The sequence below is a fragment of the Amia ocellicauda genome, chromosome 16 (genome assembly GCF_036373705.1).
Source record: "Amia ocellicauda isolate fAmiCal2 chromosome 16, fAmiCal2.hap1, whole genome shotgun sequence".
Taxonomy (NCBI): domain Eukaryota; kingdom Metazoa; phylum Chordata; class Actinopteri; order Amiiformes; family Amiidae; genus Amia; species Amia ocellicauda.
Genome location: NC_089865.1, coordinates 11977760 through 11993800, shown reverse-complemented (window position 1 = coordinate 11993800; position 16041 = coordinate 11977760). Strand labels below are relative to the sequence as shown.

The 16041-nt window shown below is 38.3% G+C and overlaps 1 protein-coding gene across 4 annotated transcripts in view; it reads right to left on the bottom strand.

The window, feature by feature from the left end:
* Positions 1 to 16041, bottom strand: part of ubr3 (ubiquitin protein ligase E3 component n-recognin 3) — a 62803-nt gene that overhangs the window by 42245 nt on the left and 4517 nt on the right. For 2 of the 4 annotated variants that reach the window (XM_066688550.1, XM_066688551.1), the window contains exons 2-23: positions 15804 to 15943; positions 15096 to 15248; positions 14213 to 14356; positions 13686 to 13726; positions 13460 to 13526; positions 13216 to 13346; positions 12577 to 12805; positions 12208 to 12387; positions 10519 to 10652; positions 9962 to 10048; positions 9795 to 9860; positions 9281 to 9370; positions 9017 to 9145; positions 8889 to 8941; positions 8368 to 8501; positions 8179 to 8263; positions 7654 to 7796; positions 5752 to 5848; positions 4163 to 4304; positions 3599 to 3703; positions 2159 to 2329; positions 1732 to 1764 (exon numbers count right to left, since the gene is read on the bottom strand). In XM_066688550.1, the coding sequence (XP_066544647.1) occupies positions 1732 to 1764; positions 2159 to 2329; positions 3599 to 3703; positions 4163 to 4304; positions 5752 to 5848; positions 7654 to 7796; positions 8179 to 8263; positions 8368 to 8501; positions 8889 to 8941; positions 9017 to 9145; positions 9281 to 9370; positions 9795 to 9860; positions 9962 to 10048; positions 10519 to 10652; positions 12208 to 12387; positions 12577 to 12805; positions 13216 to 13346; positions 13460 to 13526; positions 13686 to 13726; positions 14213 to 14356; positions 15096 to 15248; positions 15804 to 15943 (2554 nt within the window). The remainder of the gene's footprint in view (positions 1 to 1731; positions 1765 to 2158; positions 2330 to 3598; positions 3704 to 4162; positions 4305 to 5751; positions 5849 to 7653; positions 7797 to 8178; positions 8264 to 8367; positions 8502 to 8888; positions 8942 to 9016; positions 9146 to 9280; positions 9371 to 9794; positions 9861 to 9961; positions 10049 to 10518; positions 10653 to 12207; positions 12388 to 12576; positions 12806 to 13215; positions 13347 to 13459; positions 13527 to 13685; positions 13727 to 14212; positions 14357 to 15095; positions 15249 to 15803; positions 15944 to 16041) is intronic. The other 2 variants (XM_066688552.1, XM_066688553.1) reach the window with 1 other exon arrangement.

The following is a 16041-nucleotide window of genomic DNA, read 5'->3' as shown; positions in this document are numbered from 1 at the left end:
TCTTAAAATGTATTCAATAACATACGTTACATACATATAAAGCTTGCAGATTTGCAAGTCATTTATCGGACGTGTTAATCACCAAATCTGAATATGTGCAGGTCAGGCAGTGTGAAAACCCGCACTTGTTTCTCTTGATGCCTGCCATCCTCCCCTTCAAATGATATTGTCACTCCAGCCCCAATCATATGCCAAGATGAGAGTCCTTTCACTGCTTTTAACTGCAGCCCTTGGCATAATATTAATTTATTCTTCCACAGAAATTATTATGTAAACGATACAAACACTACAGTCCAATTTGCTTTGGCCCAACTGATGTATTTGTTGCATTAGCATTACACACCAGAACAAAACAAAATTGTTAAAAGGTAAAACAGAAACAGCAGCTTAAAGGGTCCTGATAAATATCAAAAACATGTCCTCATCCATCACAGAAACCGAATCTCAGACACGCATACAGATAAAGTTAAAGAGTAAACTAATCTTGCATCATCACCACATTATCGTTTTTTTGCCATTATTGCCCTTTCTAATTATAATATGCAATACAGGACACGGCTCAGAACCGCTATCAATCCAATGAATATACTCAGTCATGCACGAGACGTTATTCGATTTCGTGAGTTTACTGTCGTGTATCCGAGAGGACTTTAAATGACTCACAAATGATTCACCATGACATTGGAAAGTGGAGTATGACATTTCAAAGAAAGAAAATGTTCAGCAGTTATGTTTTGTTTATTTGCTAGTTAAAAAAATAAAATAACCGCAAGCATCTTATTATTCATTCGGCAGGTTATTTATTCACTCTTTACACAAGAGAGTACGAAACATAAATGTACTTCAGCTCATGAAGATGTATAATGTCTTTCAAAACTTGATTACTTTCTTTATTACTCCACTGTCCTTTTCTTGTAATCTACTGTAACATGACTTCAAAAATCACAGAGATGGTTTTCTACAGCTAAATAAACAATTTTGTGATATCTGGAATAAATTATGTAATTAAATCACTAAAATATCTTTGTGTTTCAATGTTCTGTTATATTGTTGTTTTTAGGTTTTAGGTTTAGGTTTTTTTTTCTATTCATTCGTAGCTGAAAAACATATATATTTAGAGTCAGCTGTAACTGGCACTTTACTTCAGCATAGGCAAAGACATGCAGCAGCTCTGATGCATGTAACTATATATTACAAATTACGTGAACAAAATACATGCCGCCTGCACTGGAGACAAACACATTCTTTTTAAATACCGAAGTAGCCATCCCTTTAAAATTGCATAATTTCTAAAATGAATACAATTCTATAAATACATTTTTGGAAAATCAATTTGATATTTATTCCATGATCTCTTGGCAATGTAGCTGAGCATCATAAAATGTAAAAAATCCATCAAACGCCAATTCAGTACAATATTAATCACCACGACATGCTGCTAAAGGTCACAAAATAAAGTAATAACTAAAACATAATTAGCTGTAGCATTCAAGATAAGACCAATCATACAGGAGCAGAACAAAACAAAACAAATCCAAAAGCAGGCAGAAGCAGCAAAAGACATACGAACACATATAAAACACACACCAAACCGGCTTCTCTTGTCTAGGGTTAAATCTGGGAAGTGGCAGAAGTAAATATTTCTAGAGAAAAGGTCAACCGTGTATAGATCTGTGCATTGCTATTTTTCCACCCCCGTTTTAATTACGCTGAAACCCTGACACACACTACCTCTCGCTGGTGGCCAGAAGATCGCCCGGAGCTCTGCGAGGCAAAAGTAAGGCAACAGATGTGAGAGCTTTAAGCGACAACTCTGTTATGACAAAGAAACTGACCAATTTCTTAAAACACACAATACAAAAACAGCACAACAAAGGGCTATAACTGTTTTTGACCACAGCAGATTTAAGGCAAATAAACATTATACATCTTCCACAGTTGCTTTATAAACCTGATTTTATTTTGAGATATTGAAAACAAGTATTCGGCATAAACTGGCACTGACATAAACTCGTCCAACACAGGAAGGTTAATAGAAATCGATTGGCTCAAACTTATGTCAAAGAGTGCCTACCATTGTTCGATTAGATATTTCTAGAATTGTATAGCATCCCAGTTTGTACAGAAGTTGTTGGATGTACAAGGTTGTGTTACTGACCTGGCTGAAGGCAGAACAGTCAGTGCTGGTGCTGGGGGGGGGCTCTTTCTTCACCTCCGGGGCAGTCTCTGGAACCCGCACCCTCACATAGTTAATTACGTGGTTCAGATTGGAGATCAGGTTAGTGCCAGGGAACCAGCTGTCATGGCAGTGCTCTTCAATGCACGGCTCCTGAATCGGAGAGCACAGCAACGTCAGGACACCAACGTGATAAGACAGTCTTCTTGTTAGTATTTTCCCTACATGTACACCAGTTCTACCACCAAGAGTTAACATGGCTATAACTCTAACTCACTATAACCTATATCTTAATATTATTGACTATTTTCTAAATAAATAAATATATCTGCTTCAAAGCTGACGAGGGTCAAAGAGTGACTTTCGCATCTTGTTTGGTGTCTTTTATAAAACACAGCACAAGAGACAAAATATAGCTTGGATCTAAACACTGGCACATTACCATAATATAATCAGGATAACACATTATTTCCATTATGTAACTTTTTCTGCACCCTCATTACGGAGGCCCATTTTTGAAATCCACTGAAGGGCTCCACATATAATTATCTAACTGGAGTCATGGATGTAAACAGACTTCAAAGTTCAAACTGGGGTTAAAATGTAAAAGTTTACAGTAAAACAAGAGATGTGTGAAAAGGACAGACGTGTAGAAATGTACTGTTGTACCAAAGACTTCCGTATGTATACAAGAGGCATGACTGCAACTTTTAAACACAGATAACAGCATTTAAATAAAGTTAGACATCTCCCATTATCGAAAACTATTATTAGACACATTATGGCTATAAATATACATGTTCAGCCTTATAAACACGTGTAAAAAAGTATCTGGGTGGGTTGGGGCTTACATTATTCAGTAACCATCAAAAAGCTACATGTATTTAGTCCTGTTAGCAAAGGATACAAGCTGGAAGCAAAATCGATCAGCTGTACAGTTCAATTTGATTGGACCAGCATGCCGGAGCAGCTCTGTCAGGCTCCAGCAGTAAAATAGCTTGAGGCCTGGCCCTGCCTGTGAGCTCATTTACACAACACCCACAGAGCCACCTGCACCCACTGCCCGAGGACACACAGGCACAGAGTAGAGGTTCGTAGTGGTCAGGTAGCAGGGCGTGCACAGAATGGAGCAATTTCCTTCCCTCCAGAGGCGAGGATGTATATATATATATATATGTAAAAAACAGAAGCTTCTTCATCAAAGTTTAATTTTACAAATTGTCGCAGTCCATAGTCTACTTTTAGAAGTTAAAAACTGTAATTTAATAAAGTGGGTTTGAAAGTAGCTCTTCAGTGATAAATAGTACAGATTTTTAATGTATTGAACTAGTGTGCGATTTGATGCAGACCTAAGTACATCTACTAACTACGCACATCTTTCATAATGGATGCAGATGTAATCAATAAAAGCCACTCCAATACCTCTTCCTCACGTTCCTCTTGTAACAGGTTATCAAGGCCAAGCTCAATCAAATACAACACCATACAAAGCACATGCTCAGACATGTTTTGATGGTCCATTGAGATCTGAAAATTAAAAAAAATAATGACAATTAAAAAATATATATGAATAATAATCTTGTCTATTAATAACAAAGCCTCTCTAGCTTTACTCTATGCCTGACCTTGTGGTTTAAAATTTAAAAAAACTATTTGCTAAATCTACCATTACTAATATGTTCCTTACAATATTTACATAACAATTACACTTCCATAATTGGCAAATTTAAAAAATTGTCCCACCTGACTTAACGGGGACTGTCATCATGTAATAAAGTTGTTCACTACAATTCACCGGCATTTAAGGTAGTATTGTTTATTTGGTGCCCCTTCCATGGCCCTGAGATCAAATGAGGCTCGCCATACATTGTCTATCATTACTTTATAAAGCAATTAAATAATAGAGGTGAAATTAAAACGTATCAACCAGGTAATTATATTGCTGCTTGATAAAGCAAAAATTCTGTTTTGAAGATACAGAATTACCTTATACAGCAGAGTGAACAGCACAATGTGCAATGTTTTGCAGTGCAACAGCCTAACGAGGCCTTTGTAACACGGATGTAAAGGTGTTCTCTCCTTGTAGGGGGGCCATGGATTCCCAGAGAAATGTCCAGATTGTTTCAGACTAAAACAAAAACAAATATGGTATTCTTTTCATTGTTGCTCTTTAAGAGGTTTCAAACACTGCTGCAGTGTTCTCAGAAGTCTAACATTTATTTCTTTATGTATTAATATTTTAGACAATACTGTAGCTTGAAACACAGTGAGTGGCTTCAATTAGTGCACAGCCTTCATAAAACGAGCTCCTCTCCGTTTGCCATTCATCGACATGTACAGAAGTTTTATTAATTATCCAGGAGCACATATTTTGTATCCAACTTGAACAACCACGAATAGCTCAAGGGAGATGTCTGTTCTATTTGCAATTAAATTGTTCCTGGATAAAGGTTATGTAATATTTAGTCAGACTGACAGGTAATACATCATACTTTAACAGTGTGTTAATGTGCTTTAAGTGAGCAGTCACAAACTAGAAGGGAAAATGTCAGCTACATTTCTTGACAAGAACCCCCCCACCGTCATCCCCCGCCTAACTCCCAATTCCACCGTTTTCCATTTTACTGGTTAGGATTTTTCCAGTTGAAAAGTTGAAACATTTTTAAATTCAAGTGCATTCAACGTAGTAGGGTAAACAGCTTGGGTTAATCAGGATTGGGGAGAAGGATTTTCAATTAAAAAATAAATTTAAAAAACATGATGGGGTGGGGATCTAGTTTAAAAGACTACCCAGGAGCAATTGTCTCCTTACCCTTCAAACGCTCTATGAAATACAGCAGCTCCTTACTCACACAAAAGGTGTCACTGCATTTAGCCCGGTCACAACATACACAGATCCTCAGGAAATTAACCTCACGCTATCTTTTCACCTTAACTCACACATTTGTCAAGATGCCCTTAGATTCTGCTCAATATGGAAAGGTTCTCATCGAGTCTATTAGAGTTGAAATATTGATTGTGGTTGACATTGCACTAATTGAAACTAACCATATTGCTATATAACCTCTGTGTGTTAACCGTTCCAAGGGTAGATGAAGATACTGCTCTGAGCAGCACAATAACATGGTTTTGTATGAGCCCTACCAGAGGGTAATGTCCCTTCTGTCTCTTATTATGAGAAAACAAGACTCTAAACTATACATTGCTTTTTAAGTTTCAACACATAGCCATTCAAGCTCTTAGAAAATCTGTGAAGGACAAAGACAGACTGCAATACATACCGAAACCCATTAAGAGTGAATGACAGCATAAGATAAAATGATCAATTTCCTATTTCAGATGGAATATATTCCCCAAAAACAATCATTTTGTAACCTTGAAATGAAATGTAAACAAATAATTAAGGAAGAACGGCCAGGGATGTGTAAAATATAAATATGACCTTGAGGAATTATAAATACATAAACAAAATCTCCATTCTGCCATTTCACCATGCTTTTGTTCACATGCAAAGCAGCAATTTAATTGGAGCCTGTGCTCATCGGGACTGAATGCTAATTTAATTTAACACTTACAACGCTGAGTATCTGTCCATGGCGGACTGCACATCTCTGCGGTAAACAGTTCTGAGAATAACCATGATCGGGTCAAACTCTTTTTCCCAGACTTCAGCTAAGAAGAAAAACAAAAAACACATAAGCAAAGATCAGTGACTGAATTATGTGATGAATATTTCTCCTTTGGCAGGGCTGAGGCACTTTGTCACTAAAATGTGGCCGCAGCCTGCCCCCACATGGCAAGAAAAGAAAATCATCTTCACTTTGAGAACTCAAACATAGCAGGGGGAAATTAGGTTACCTCTAATGTAATGCACATAAAATGCAATTAGTGATACATGTGCATTTTGAGCAACTGTAAAAATAGGATGTGCCTATGGATTAGATACACAGAGGAAGAATAATCCAGACATAATTAAACACTGATACGTCTTACATATTCAAATGGATTTTGCCATGGTTAAAACAGTATTTTAGCACATTTCCAAGGTAATTGTATTAAATGCACAGTCATGTACATGTGTTACAGGACTGGTAGCGTTTTTTATTAGTCAAAGAACACCGACCAGCCCTCCAGCTACACAAACAGCTTCCAGTGGATTCAGTGGTAACTGCAGAAGTCCTGTAGCTCTTGGAGGGACAATAACATTGATATGGAGAGCACTAAGCACAGCAGTACTCACAAGTTAAACATGCACTATCAGTCAGAGTGGAGGAAATGGACTATGAACAGCAGCAGGCACTCCATTAACTCCAGACCAACGACACACAGGGGCAGTGTTCAAGCCAAATGAAGGCGTTATGGATTTCAAATTTGCATGTGATATTTTCCAAGGCTGCATAAACACAGTGCACACTGCGATTTTGGCTCCAGACAGAAAACTGGGTTAATTTGACTTGCCAATTCCAAAGAATAACCTGATGACAAAAGATAGCTATAATACAAAGCAGCTGTGTTTCTTGTCATGCTTGTGTCACACTCAAATTTCGATTTTGTGTAGCACACCAAGCCCTTATGCTCACCCAGCCAATAAAAGAGAAATCCAAGCTATTCTTCATATACAGAGTTGTAGAATATTTGGGAATCATTTCCTTTTTTTAATGTGCCTTTTTCTAAATTTCATAGGACATCCAACATGTGTACATTTTTCATTGGTAAGTTTTAATTAGGGTAATCTAATTAAGTAATACAATGTATATTACAAGAGATATCCTTCTGACACTGCAATGCAGTATCAAATCTCAGCATGAAGATTCTAAGTATAGTTTAGTTCAGAGGCAGATCAATTGCCTTTCCTATTTGAAATTAATGTTTGGGTGTTTAATAACAAATGATGTTAGAATATAAAATGGAAAACTCAACATTCTGTTTATACATTAAGGCACACCTTAAAATATTTTTGGGGGTACAAATATTTTATTCTCAGGAATGCATTTAATCTAAATAACTTACACATCTATTCTAATTTATTAATTTCTCTCTCATGTGACTTTCCCACAATTCCACAGCACACCCGTTCCTGCTGGAATGCACAGCAGTGTGCCATAGAACAGCAGAACAACTGCAATACAGTGAATACTGCACTGCTACAGAACATCAGTGCCATCTACTGACCACTGGAAGGAACGCCATGGAAAAACTATTTAGGGGGGTGTCTTAAATATAATGTATATTTCTAAAAGATATAAAAACCTGTTAATTTAAGTAATTGTTTGGAACTGTAAAGATTTACAGGTCTAGGTTTGCTATCCATTTTTATCATAATTGCCAATATCACTGTGTAGTTTAATTGGATTTGCAAGTGAAACTGCACCACATTTCCACAATTAAATAGTTTCATTTAAGTAGATTTTTTATATTTCTATTGGCCTGGTTCCCAGAAGTGTTGCTGCTGAGCAATCGGTGTATAGACAGCTTACCTTTAGGGGTGTACATTCCCTGCTGCATTGAACCTCCAGGCTCAAAAACGGGAGCTTTAAAATCAGCAACAGCAGAAAGCATCGCTTCAAAGCTGTAACTGCCCGGGACAATCCCACTTTTTGGATTGGGATTTTCTGGAATGTAGACATACAGCTAAGGGAAAACCACGTGTTCAACAGTGAGGATATGTGCCCAAGAAAGTTTAATAATCCCACCTGCATCAGCAATTCCATGAGCCGATTCAAAGTTCTTGTTTACATAGTTAAAGTTGCTTTTAGAGGATTTGCATTTCAGATGAATCTCAGACTTGTTTGCTGTTCTAGCCAGATATATTCACTGACACTTATAGGGGGAGGATTAGCAAAAACCTGACCGCACTCTCCAGCTCCAGTTTAAAAGCACAAGTGCGAATACCAAGACCAACTCCCTCTATAAGGATGACGGTAATTGGGGATTTTTAAATGAGGTTTCAGCTGCTGCAGCCATCTGCACATTAGCCCACACAGGGGCGTTTAAAGGATATGAGGTCCAGAAGGGAGCTGTGCGTGCGATCGTTCATGCACAGCTGGGAAACCATCTCTGCTCTGAGAATCTCATCATCGGCCATACCTGGGAAAGCAAAATAAACCACGTTAAAACAGACAGCGAATCATACGCAGACAAATAAGCGTCTCCACTCAGACCCGGGGCCGCATGAAGCTTCTCTCTCTCACCTAAATGTATGCGCAGGCTCAAGAGTATCACAAGGAAAGTTAAGGCTCCCTCGAGCATTGGCCTCTCCTGTTCAGAGTCCAGGACTGAGTTCTGGTGCTGCGAGGCCATGGTCAGCATGTCCACCACTTTAAATCTGCAAAATAATATATACACAGACACTGAAACACGATCTTGAGATGCAGTGTCCAACAGAATGATCTTGGGCTCGTAATGCTATTTGGTTAGATGTATGAGCAGTTTGAGTGATTTTAAATGACAAAAAAGAACGCTGCAATTTATAGTGGCTCAAATAAGTTGATCAAATATTTACAATACAATTCATACTGCTAATAACCTGCAGGATCATCTGCACTTTTCACATTTCATATGGAAATACAAAGCATACAGAAATCACAAACATTTTTCATGACTAACAAAAGACAGTATAAACAGTGCAGATGACAGATTACCATCTGAAAATGCAAAATTATTGAAGATTAACCAGACTGTTCTGGCTATAATGACTAAATCCGCCAAGTACCTTTCAAAGACGGAGGATATGAAGTAATCAGGATCTAGCCTCGATGCACAAACCTAAAGAAAAAAAAAAAAATAAGTACAGAACAAATAAAGAGCATATACTTAATTACACAAAGAATTGGCAGTTACCTGCAGGAGATAGATGTCAGGATCAATCATGGAGTTGCAAAAATGAGACTGTACGTATGTCATGGCTTGGCCTTTGATTTGCAAGCCATTCCTGACCCACATATTGCTATGGATTTCCGACAAGCTAGCCTGAAAGACACAAAGAAACAGGATTACAAAACAAAACGTCTTTCCATAGAACTGAAAAAAGACAACTTTCAGAAAACAGTACTTAATGTTTCCATATATTACTGCAACGTCTGTGACTTGTCTGCTGTACAGTACCTGAATCTGAAGAGGATGGACCATTATCTTCATGAGCATCTCTTGATCAGGTAAGAGAGTGTCCAAGTCCAACCCTTGACATTTCACCGCCTGGACGAAAAAATTAAGAGCAATTACTTCCATTAAAGGAGGACTCTTACGTGCATCCCAGGGTTTACATTACATCTGTGGCACTTGTGTTAAGTCAGAATTTAAAATATTTGATGGGTTTAAAGAAAAGTTTACCAGAAGCCCCTTCCGAACTGTAAAACTTACAGATGTTCCACCAGATTGTGAATCTATTAAGAGTCCTTCTACCTAACTAATTCAGCAAAAGGTTATCTATAATTTCATGACTTATGTCATCCATTCCAATACATAAAGAAAGCATCAAAGTCATACTGAATCAGAGCAACAACCTTTCAAGTGATTTGTGCTTTAGAATCCAGCATTTCTTCACTATCATGTTTTACCTTGCCTTCTCCTATACTTTCTTATTTACTGGTTATAATCCTGAAACATATTGTAATCTTACCTTGCTGAGAAACATGGCATAATACCGGTGCAGAGGCAGGTGAAATGTTACTTGGTTGGGAGCCGGCTGAAAATAAAACAATTTAGTTATTTTAAGAAAACTAAACAAAGATAACATTTACCGCTGTAAAATAAGCCAAAATGTATTCAAATCGAAAACTGAAATACCTCATCAACAAAGCTAATGGCATCAAACCACATCTGCAGGGTTTCCAAACAGTACCGCACCACTGTTTTTGTGTACTCCTGTGTCTCCTACAGAAACAAAACATGAAAAAGGTTAAAATGTTATAGGAAGTATTTAAATGTATACGTATTTGTCTATCTCTCTACAGTGTGACACAGCGAGGCATGTAGTGAGGAATGGATTGTACAGAAGGAAGGACCGTCTCCACCCCCTCTAACTGTCGCGCCGTGTTAAGACCACAGATGCGGCACACACCTGTCTGCTCCAGCAGGAGAGACACACCTGCCCACATCTGGAATCACTGTATAGAAAGACAACACCCTAACTGCCTCACTGCCTTGTACCCGAGGGGAAGTGAAGGAGGGAGCTAATGAGAGCTTTCAAGCAGAAAGAGTGAGAGAGAAACCGAGTGTTATTACTGAGTGGATGCTGATCTTTCACTTGTATTGGCGACTAATGAAAGGTATAAACACACAGAAATGTTTTTATAAAGACAAACAAAGCATAAGCTGTACACGTTTAATGAAGGAGTCCTCACTTTAACTTTGCAATGTGTTAACAGCCCCCACATGGGCTGGGCACAAGCTTCCAACTCTGCTGCAAACGCTGCATAGTAAGTCTGGGATTCAAACTCCACGTGTTCGTTTAACTCCCGCTTGTTCAGATTCATACCTAAAAATGACAAAACAGCACCACAAACATTATTCACCCTGTGAATTCAGATCGAGGCTGCAACTCCATTAAGGGAGTTATGAACCCTGTCTGATACCAATAGCTTTAAAGAAAGAAAAAAAAAAATATATATATATATACACTCACCTAAAGGATTATTAGGAACACCATACTAATACTGTGTTTGACCCCCTTTCGCCTTCAGAACTGCCTTAATTCTACGTGGCATTGATTCAACAAGGTGCTGAAAGCATTCTTTAGAAATGTTGGCCCATATTGATAGGATAGCATCTTGCAGTTGATGGAGATTTGTGGGATGCACATCCAGGGCACGAAGCTCCCGTTCCACCACATCCCAAAGATGCTCTATTGGGTTGAGATCTGGTGACTGTGGGGGCCAGTTTAGTACAGTGAACTCATTGTCATGTTCAAGAAACCAATTTGAAATGATTCGACCTTTGTGACATGGTGCATTATCCTGCTGGAAGTAGCCATCAGAGGATGGGTACATGGTGGTCGTAAAGGGATGGACATGGTCAGAAACAATGCTCAGGTAGGCCGTGGCATTTAAACGATGCCCAATTGGCACTAAGGGGCCAAATGTGTGCCAAGAAAACATCCCCCACACCATTACACCACCACCACCAGCCTGCACAGTGGTAACAAGGCATGATGGATCCATGTTCTCATTCTGTTTACGCCAAATTCTGACTCTACCATCTGAATGTCTCAACAGAAATCGAGACTCATCAGACCTGGCAACATTTTTACAGTCTTCAACTGTCCAATTTTGGTGAGCTTGTGCAAATTGTAGCCTCTTTTTCCTACTTGTAGTGGAGATGAGTGGTACCCGGTGGGGTCTTCTGCTGTTGTAGCCCATCCGCCTCAAGGTTGTACGTGTTGTGGCTTCACAAATGCTTTGCTGCATACCTCGGTTGTAACGAGTGGTTATTTCAGTCAAAGTTGCTCTTCTATCAGCTTGAATCAGTCGGCCCACTCTCCTCTGACCTCTAGCATCAACAAGGCATTTTCGCCCACAGGACTGCCGCATACTGGATGTTTTTCCCTTTTCACACCATTCTTTGTAAACCCTAGAAATGGTTGTGCGTGAAAATCCTAGTAACTGAGCAGATTGTGAAATACTCAGACCGGCCCGTCTGGCACCAACAACCATGCCACGCTCAAAATTGCTTAAATCACCTTTCTTTCCCATTCAGACATTCAGTTTGGAGTTCAGGAGATTGTCTTGACCAGGACCACACCCCTAAATGCATTGAAGCAACTGCCATGTGATTGGTTGGTTAGATAATTGCATTAATGAGAAATTGAACAGGTGTTCCTAATAATCCTTTAGGTGAGTGTATATATATATTTTGCAGCTCAGCCAAAACTCATCAATTTAGGATTCATGCATCAACATACAGATTCATATGTACAACATACACTCTGGCATAAATAGTTCATTCTGTACATAATCCACACTTCAAAAAGGCCATATATATCAAGCACTACATTTGCTAAAATACATAATCGAAAATATGAATGAACCGCTCACCTTGAAAGAAGGACACAAAGCTCATCCATAGCATTAGCAAAGAATGGTCTTCCAAGAACCTCTTTGCTACACTTTGGTGTGAGAGGATATTAATAAAATCACTAACTAAAGGCCAGTAGGTGTTGTTCTTTAGCAGAGCTTCCCCACAGTTTACCACCACGTGGCGGCTATTCTCCTCATCTGGGAAAAAGACAAATAAATCAATAAAACACAAGAATTTCCTTAACCCTCATTATTGGTATTCATTATATGAACTATTTGCAGTTGTAGGTATTCCCGACTGACAATATTTCATAATTATAAATGTCCCAACACAGACCTAAGAAATGATGCGAGAATGTATTTCTCAGTTGGAAATGAGCAACGTACCTTGAAGTTCACTTTTGATAAGGCAACTTTCCATCATGTACAGGAGGACAGTGACCATGATGTCCAGGAGCTGGCATTCCTCGGTCACGTGCCGCGCCAACTCCTCGTTGCTAAACAACTGCACGCTAATATGTACAATTCGGTTGGACATGGTATCCGATTCATGGCTTTTCATTAAAGTTTTCATAATGAATGCATAATGTTGAACAAAGGTTTTAGTAAAAGCGATCTAAAGAAAAAGAAAATTAGATCAATTATCTAATCTTTCATTAAAAAATAAGGGGTTACATTTTCGAATATGTATGCACAGCAGATTCAAGCAGATTTTGTCAAGGTTAAATGCTGCTTAGCCAGCTTTAATTCAAAATAACTGTTCAAATTGCTTACCAAGATGTAAAACAGGTGAACAATTATCAATGAAAAAATAATCGTTTTTCTAACTGCATCTGGCTGATTAAATATCGATCTACTGCAGCTCATTCCAGGGACCGATTCATGTCAGATTGCTTATTGCAGCTCCTACAGAATTCCCGTCTCCATCAAATATATATTTTCGGATGTCACGCCTACCTTTAAAAGAATGAGCACACACACACACACACACACACACATATACATACATTTAATTTACAAACATACCTTATAGTCTTGATCAGGCAACATGTTCAGTAGAAAAGTAACCATCTTCTGTGGGAATTCATATTTTATTGTCCAAAACAACAACTCCTCTAAAAAGCATTTGTGTTTCAGGACATCCATAATGGAAGGATCTACAATACAATAACAATTAAACAAAAGGGTAAGAGTATATTTGGATACAGACGATTAAAATCATAAAATCATATTTAAGTGTCAATAAAAGGAGATTTATCCATATCAATACCTTTGGTACTGCTACTGAGCTTCACTCTCTTTCTTTGGCCCAGACCTTGGCCTCCATCTCGGTCCTCCTGGGAATAAGATGAAAGCAGAAGGGTTTGTGTATAACCTTCTCAGAGTCTGCACTTCAGTTAAAACATTTCATTTTTTAATCAGGAGAGACTTAAATCATACTTATTTTTTATGTAAACAAAATACTCAGATGTGATATATTAGTCTCCAACATGTACCTCTTTAGCAGAATCATCAGGGCTGGCAGCTGCTGCGGCACCTACGAGTGAGAAGACATCTCACTCAGAACATGTAAAGCTGTCAGAATGCATTTCTCATATTTTGTCCACATCAGACACACAACAGCTCTTCAGCCAGTCATTCCTGACCTTCACAATCAATGCATACCATTTTAAAAGGGAGATTAGTCCTCCATCTGACATCCCTGGTGCTAGTGCTTTGAAATCACATCAAATACATTTAGGACAGTCTTGCGGTTAGAATAGCTTGGCATTCATTTAAACTGTTAAACATACTAAACAATATTTCAGTCTTCAGAATGCAATCGCAAAACATTCCTCTGCACCAAAATGTAAGTACACTATGCCACAAAAAATGGAAACCTCTAATAAAGTAATGTGCCCAGCGGCGAGCAGCCAGATACGAACGTCAAATTATAAGTGGTTTGATAAAAGTCACTCTACTCTGTCCCAGTGCCAAAGTGATGTCCTATAATGGAAATGTATGACTCAGACATCTTCCCCACCTAATATACTGAGGGCTCCAGCTCCCGAAGGCTGTTCAAGCGACCCAGCGCCGGCCTTCTCCTCAGAGGACACCAACCCCGAGCTCTTCAGTGCGGAGAGATACTTGTCATAGTTGTTCTTCGCGTAGACATTTTCTTCTTGTCCTTTAGGAAATGGGGGGAAAAAAAGAAAATGAATTATGCAAGACTTTGCCCCCATGTTGCAACTCATATGGGCAAACTGCCACATATTTTTTGAAAGGAACAAAAAAGATGCATAAATGTAGAAATGATACTTAAAAAGTACAGTATTCTCATGAATCATTCTGAATTTTCCTGTGAAGGAAAGCATAGAAACAATTCTCCCTGACATTTACAGCGTGGTTTTCAAAAAGAGCAAGTTAAGAGGCTGCTCTCAAAGTGACTTTTAAAGGCTGATTTATGTAACTGAATCACTTCATTTATCATTTTCAAGGTTCAAAAAGCTGATACATTTTATCTAAGTTTGGGTCACCTACTAAAAATCACACTGATAGTTCTTTGCACAACATTTTTTTACTTGCAAAAATTATTCTTTTGGTTGCGAGTCAAAGTACACACTTTGTACACACATAAATGCCTCAAACAAAATAAGGATTCATTCTTAGGACTACAATGGTTGACTCAAAGTCAATTCTGCAGTAACTGAATGAGTATTAAATAACAAACCTACCCTTTGCAAATGAGTTCAATGCAGTTCAACACACTGTATTTGAGAGCATAGCTACCCCAAATTCATACTTAAAGAATATCTTTGAAGAATCACAGTGTATACTCAAACATTTCCTCACAATTAATGTAGGCTTCTCTCCCAGTTGGAGTAGGAAAACAAATACGATTAATTAGTTAAAAGAGGGGAATGTACCCATGCTTAAATCTTTGAAGGTCTGCTGATTTGTTAAGATCTTTGTCAGAACAGTTCGCATGGCACCACCCATCTTGGTTAACTCCTCCAGGAAGGAGATCTGGGGTTCGAGCTGCTGCAGCACCTTCTGAAGATCCCTCTCTGTTGATGGATCTGATATGAAAGGCAACCAAAAAAAAAAAAAAAACGGTTACAGTCAACCCTTTAGACAGGCATGCGGACTGTCTAGATTGAAGAAATAAAATGATCAAGTGCTCGTAAAAAGACAACATTAAAAATGACTGTGCCGTGTGTGAATTATTGATTTGGTATAATATGATAATGACAGATCAGTTTTATTCCTGGCAGACTAAATGCCCAGACAAAGCGCTTGCAATGTCAGGGCGCAAAAGACCTAACGATCCATTTAATAAATTATATTTTTTTCGTGCACCAATAAAACTCACATTTAAAAATTGTTTATAAAGATAAGCTGAAAGGATTACATTTAGTTTGAAAAAAAACAAAAAAACAATAACCTATCCTATTTGGAAAGCAAAAATATAGTTTTATTGTCAACTTTTGCTAAGGATGTGGTTTTGATTGTGACCCTTTATTTGTGAAAACCTGTAGGCATTTATATCAAATAAAAAGATGTTGTAGTTTGAAGTGAAAAAGTACTTTTGTTCCTCGGTTGCTCAAACCTAAGTAACTGAATTGGTTTCTCACCTGGTTCACTGTACCCCTCCCTCAAATACTGGACGATACAAATGATGAAACGAGGGAGAACCAACTCTGACATCAAAAGCAAATCTCTGGGGACCGAAGGAACATTGGCTCCCGTTTTTGATCGATGGCGTCTGCAAAACCTAGGAAAGCACAAAGCAATTTAGATAATTTCTTATTTGTTAACACCTGGTATACTTTTGAAAGTACTTACATCTATTGAGCTTTTCAACAACAAAAC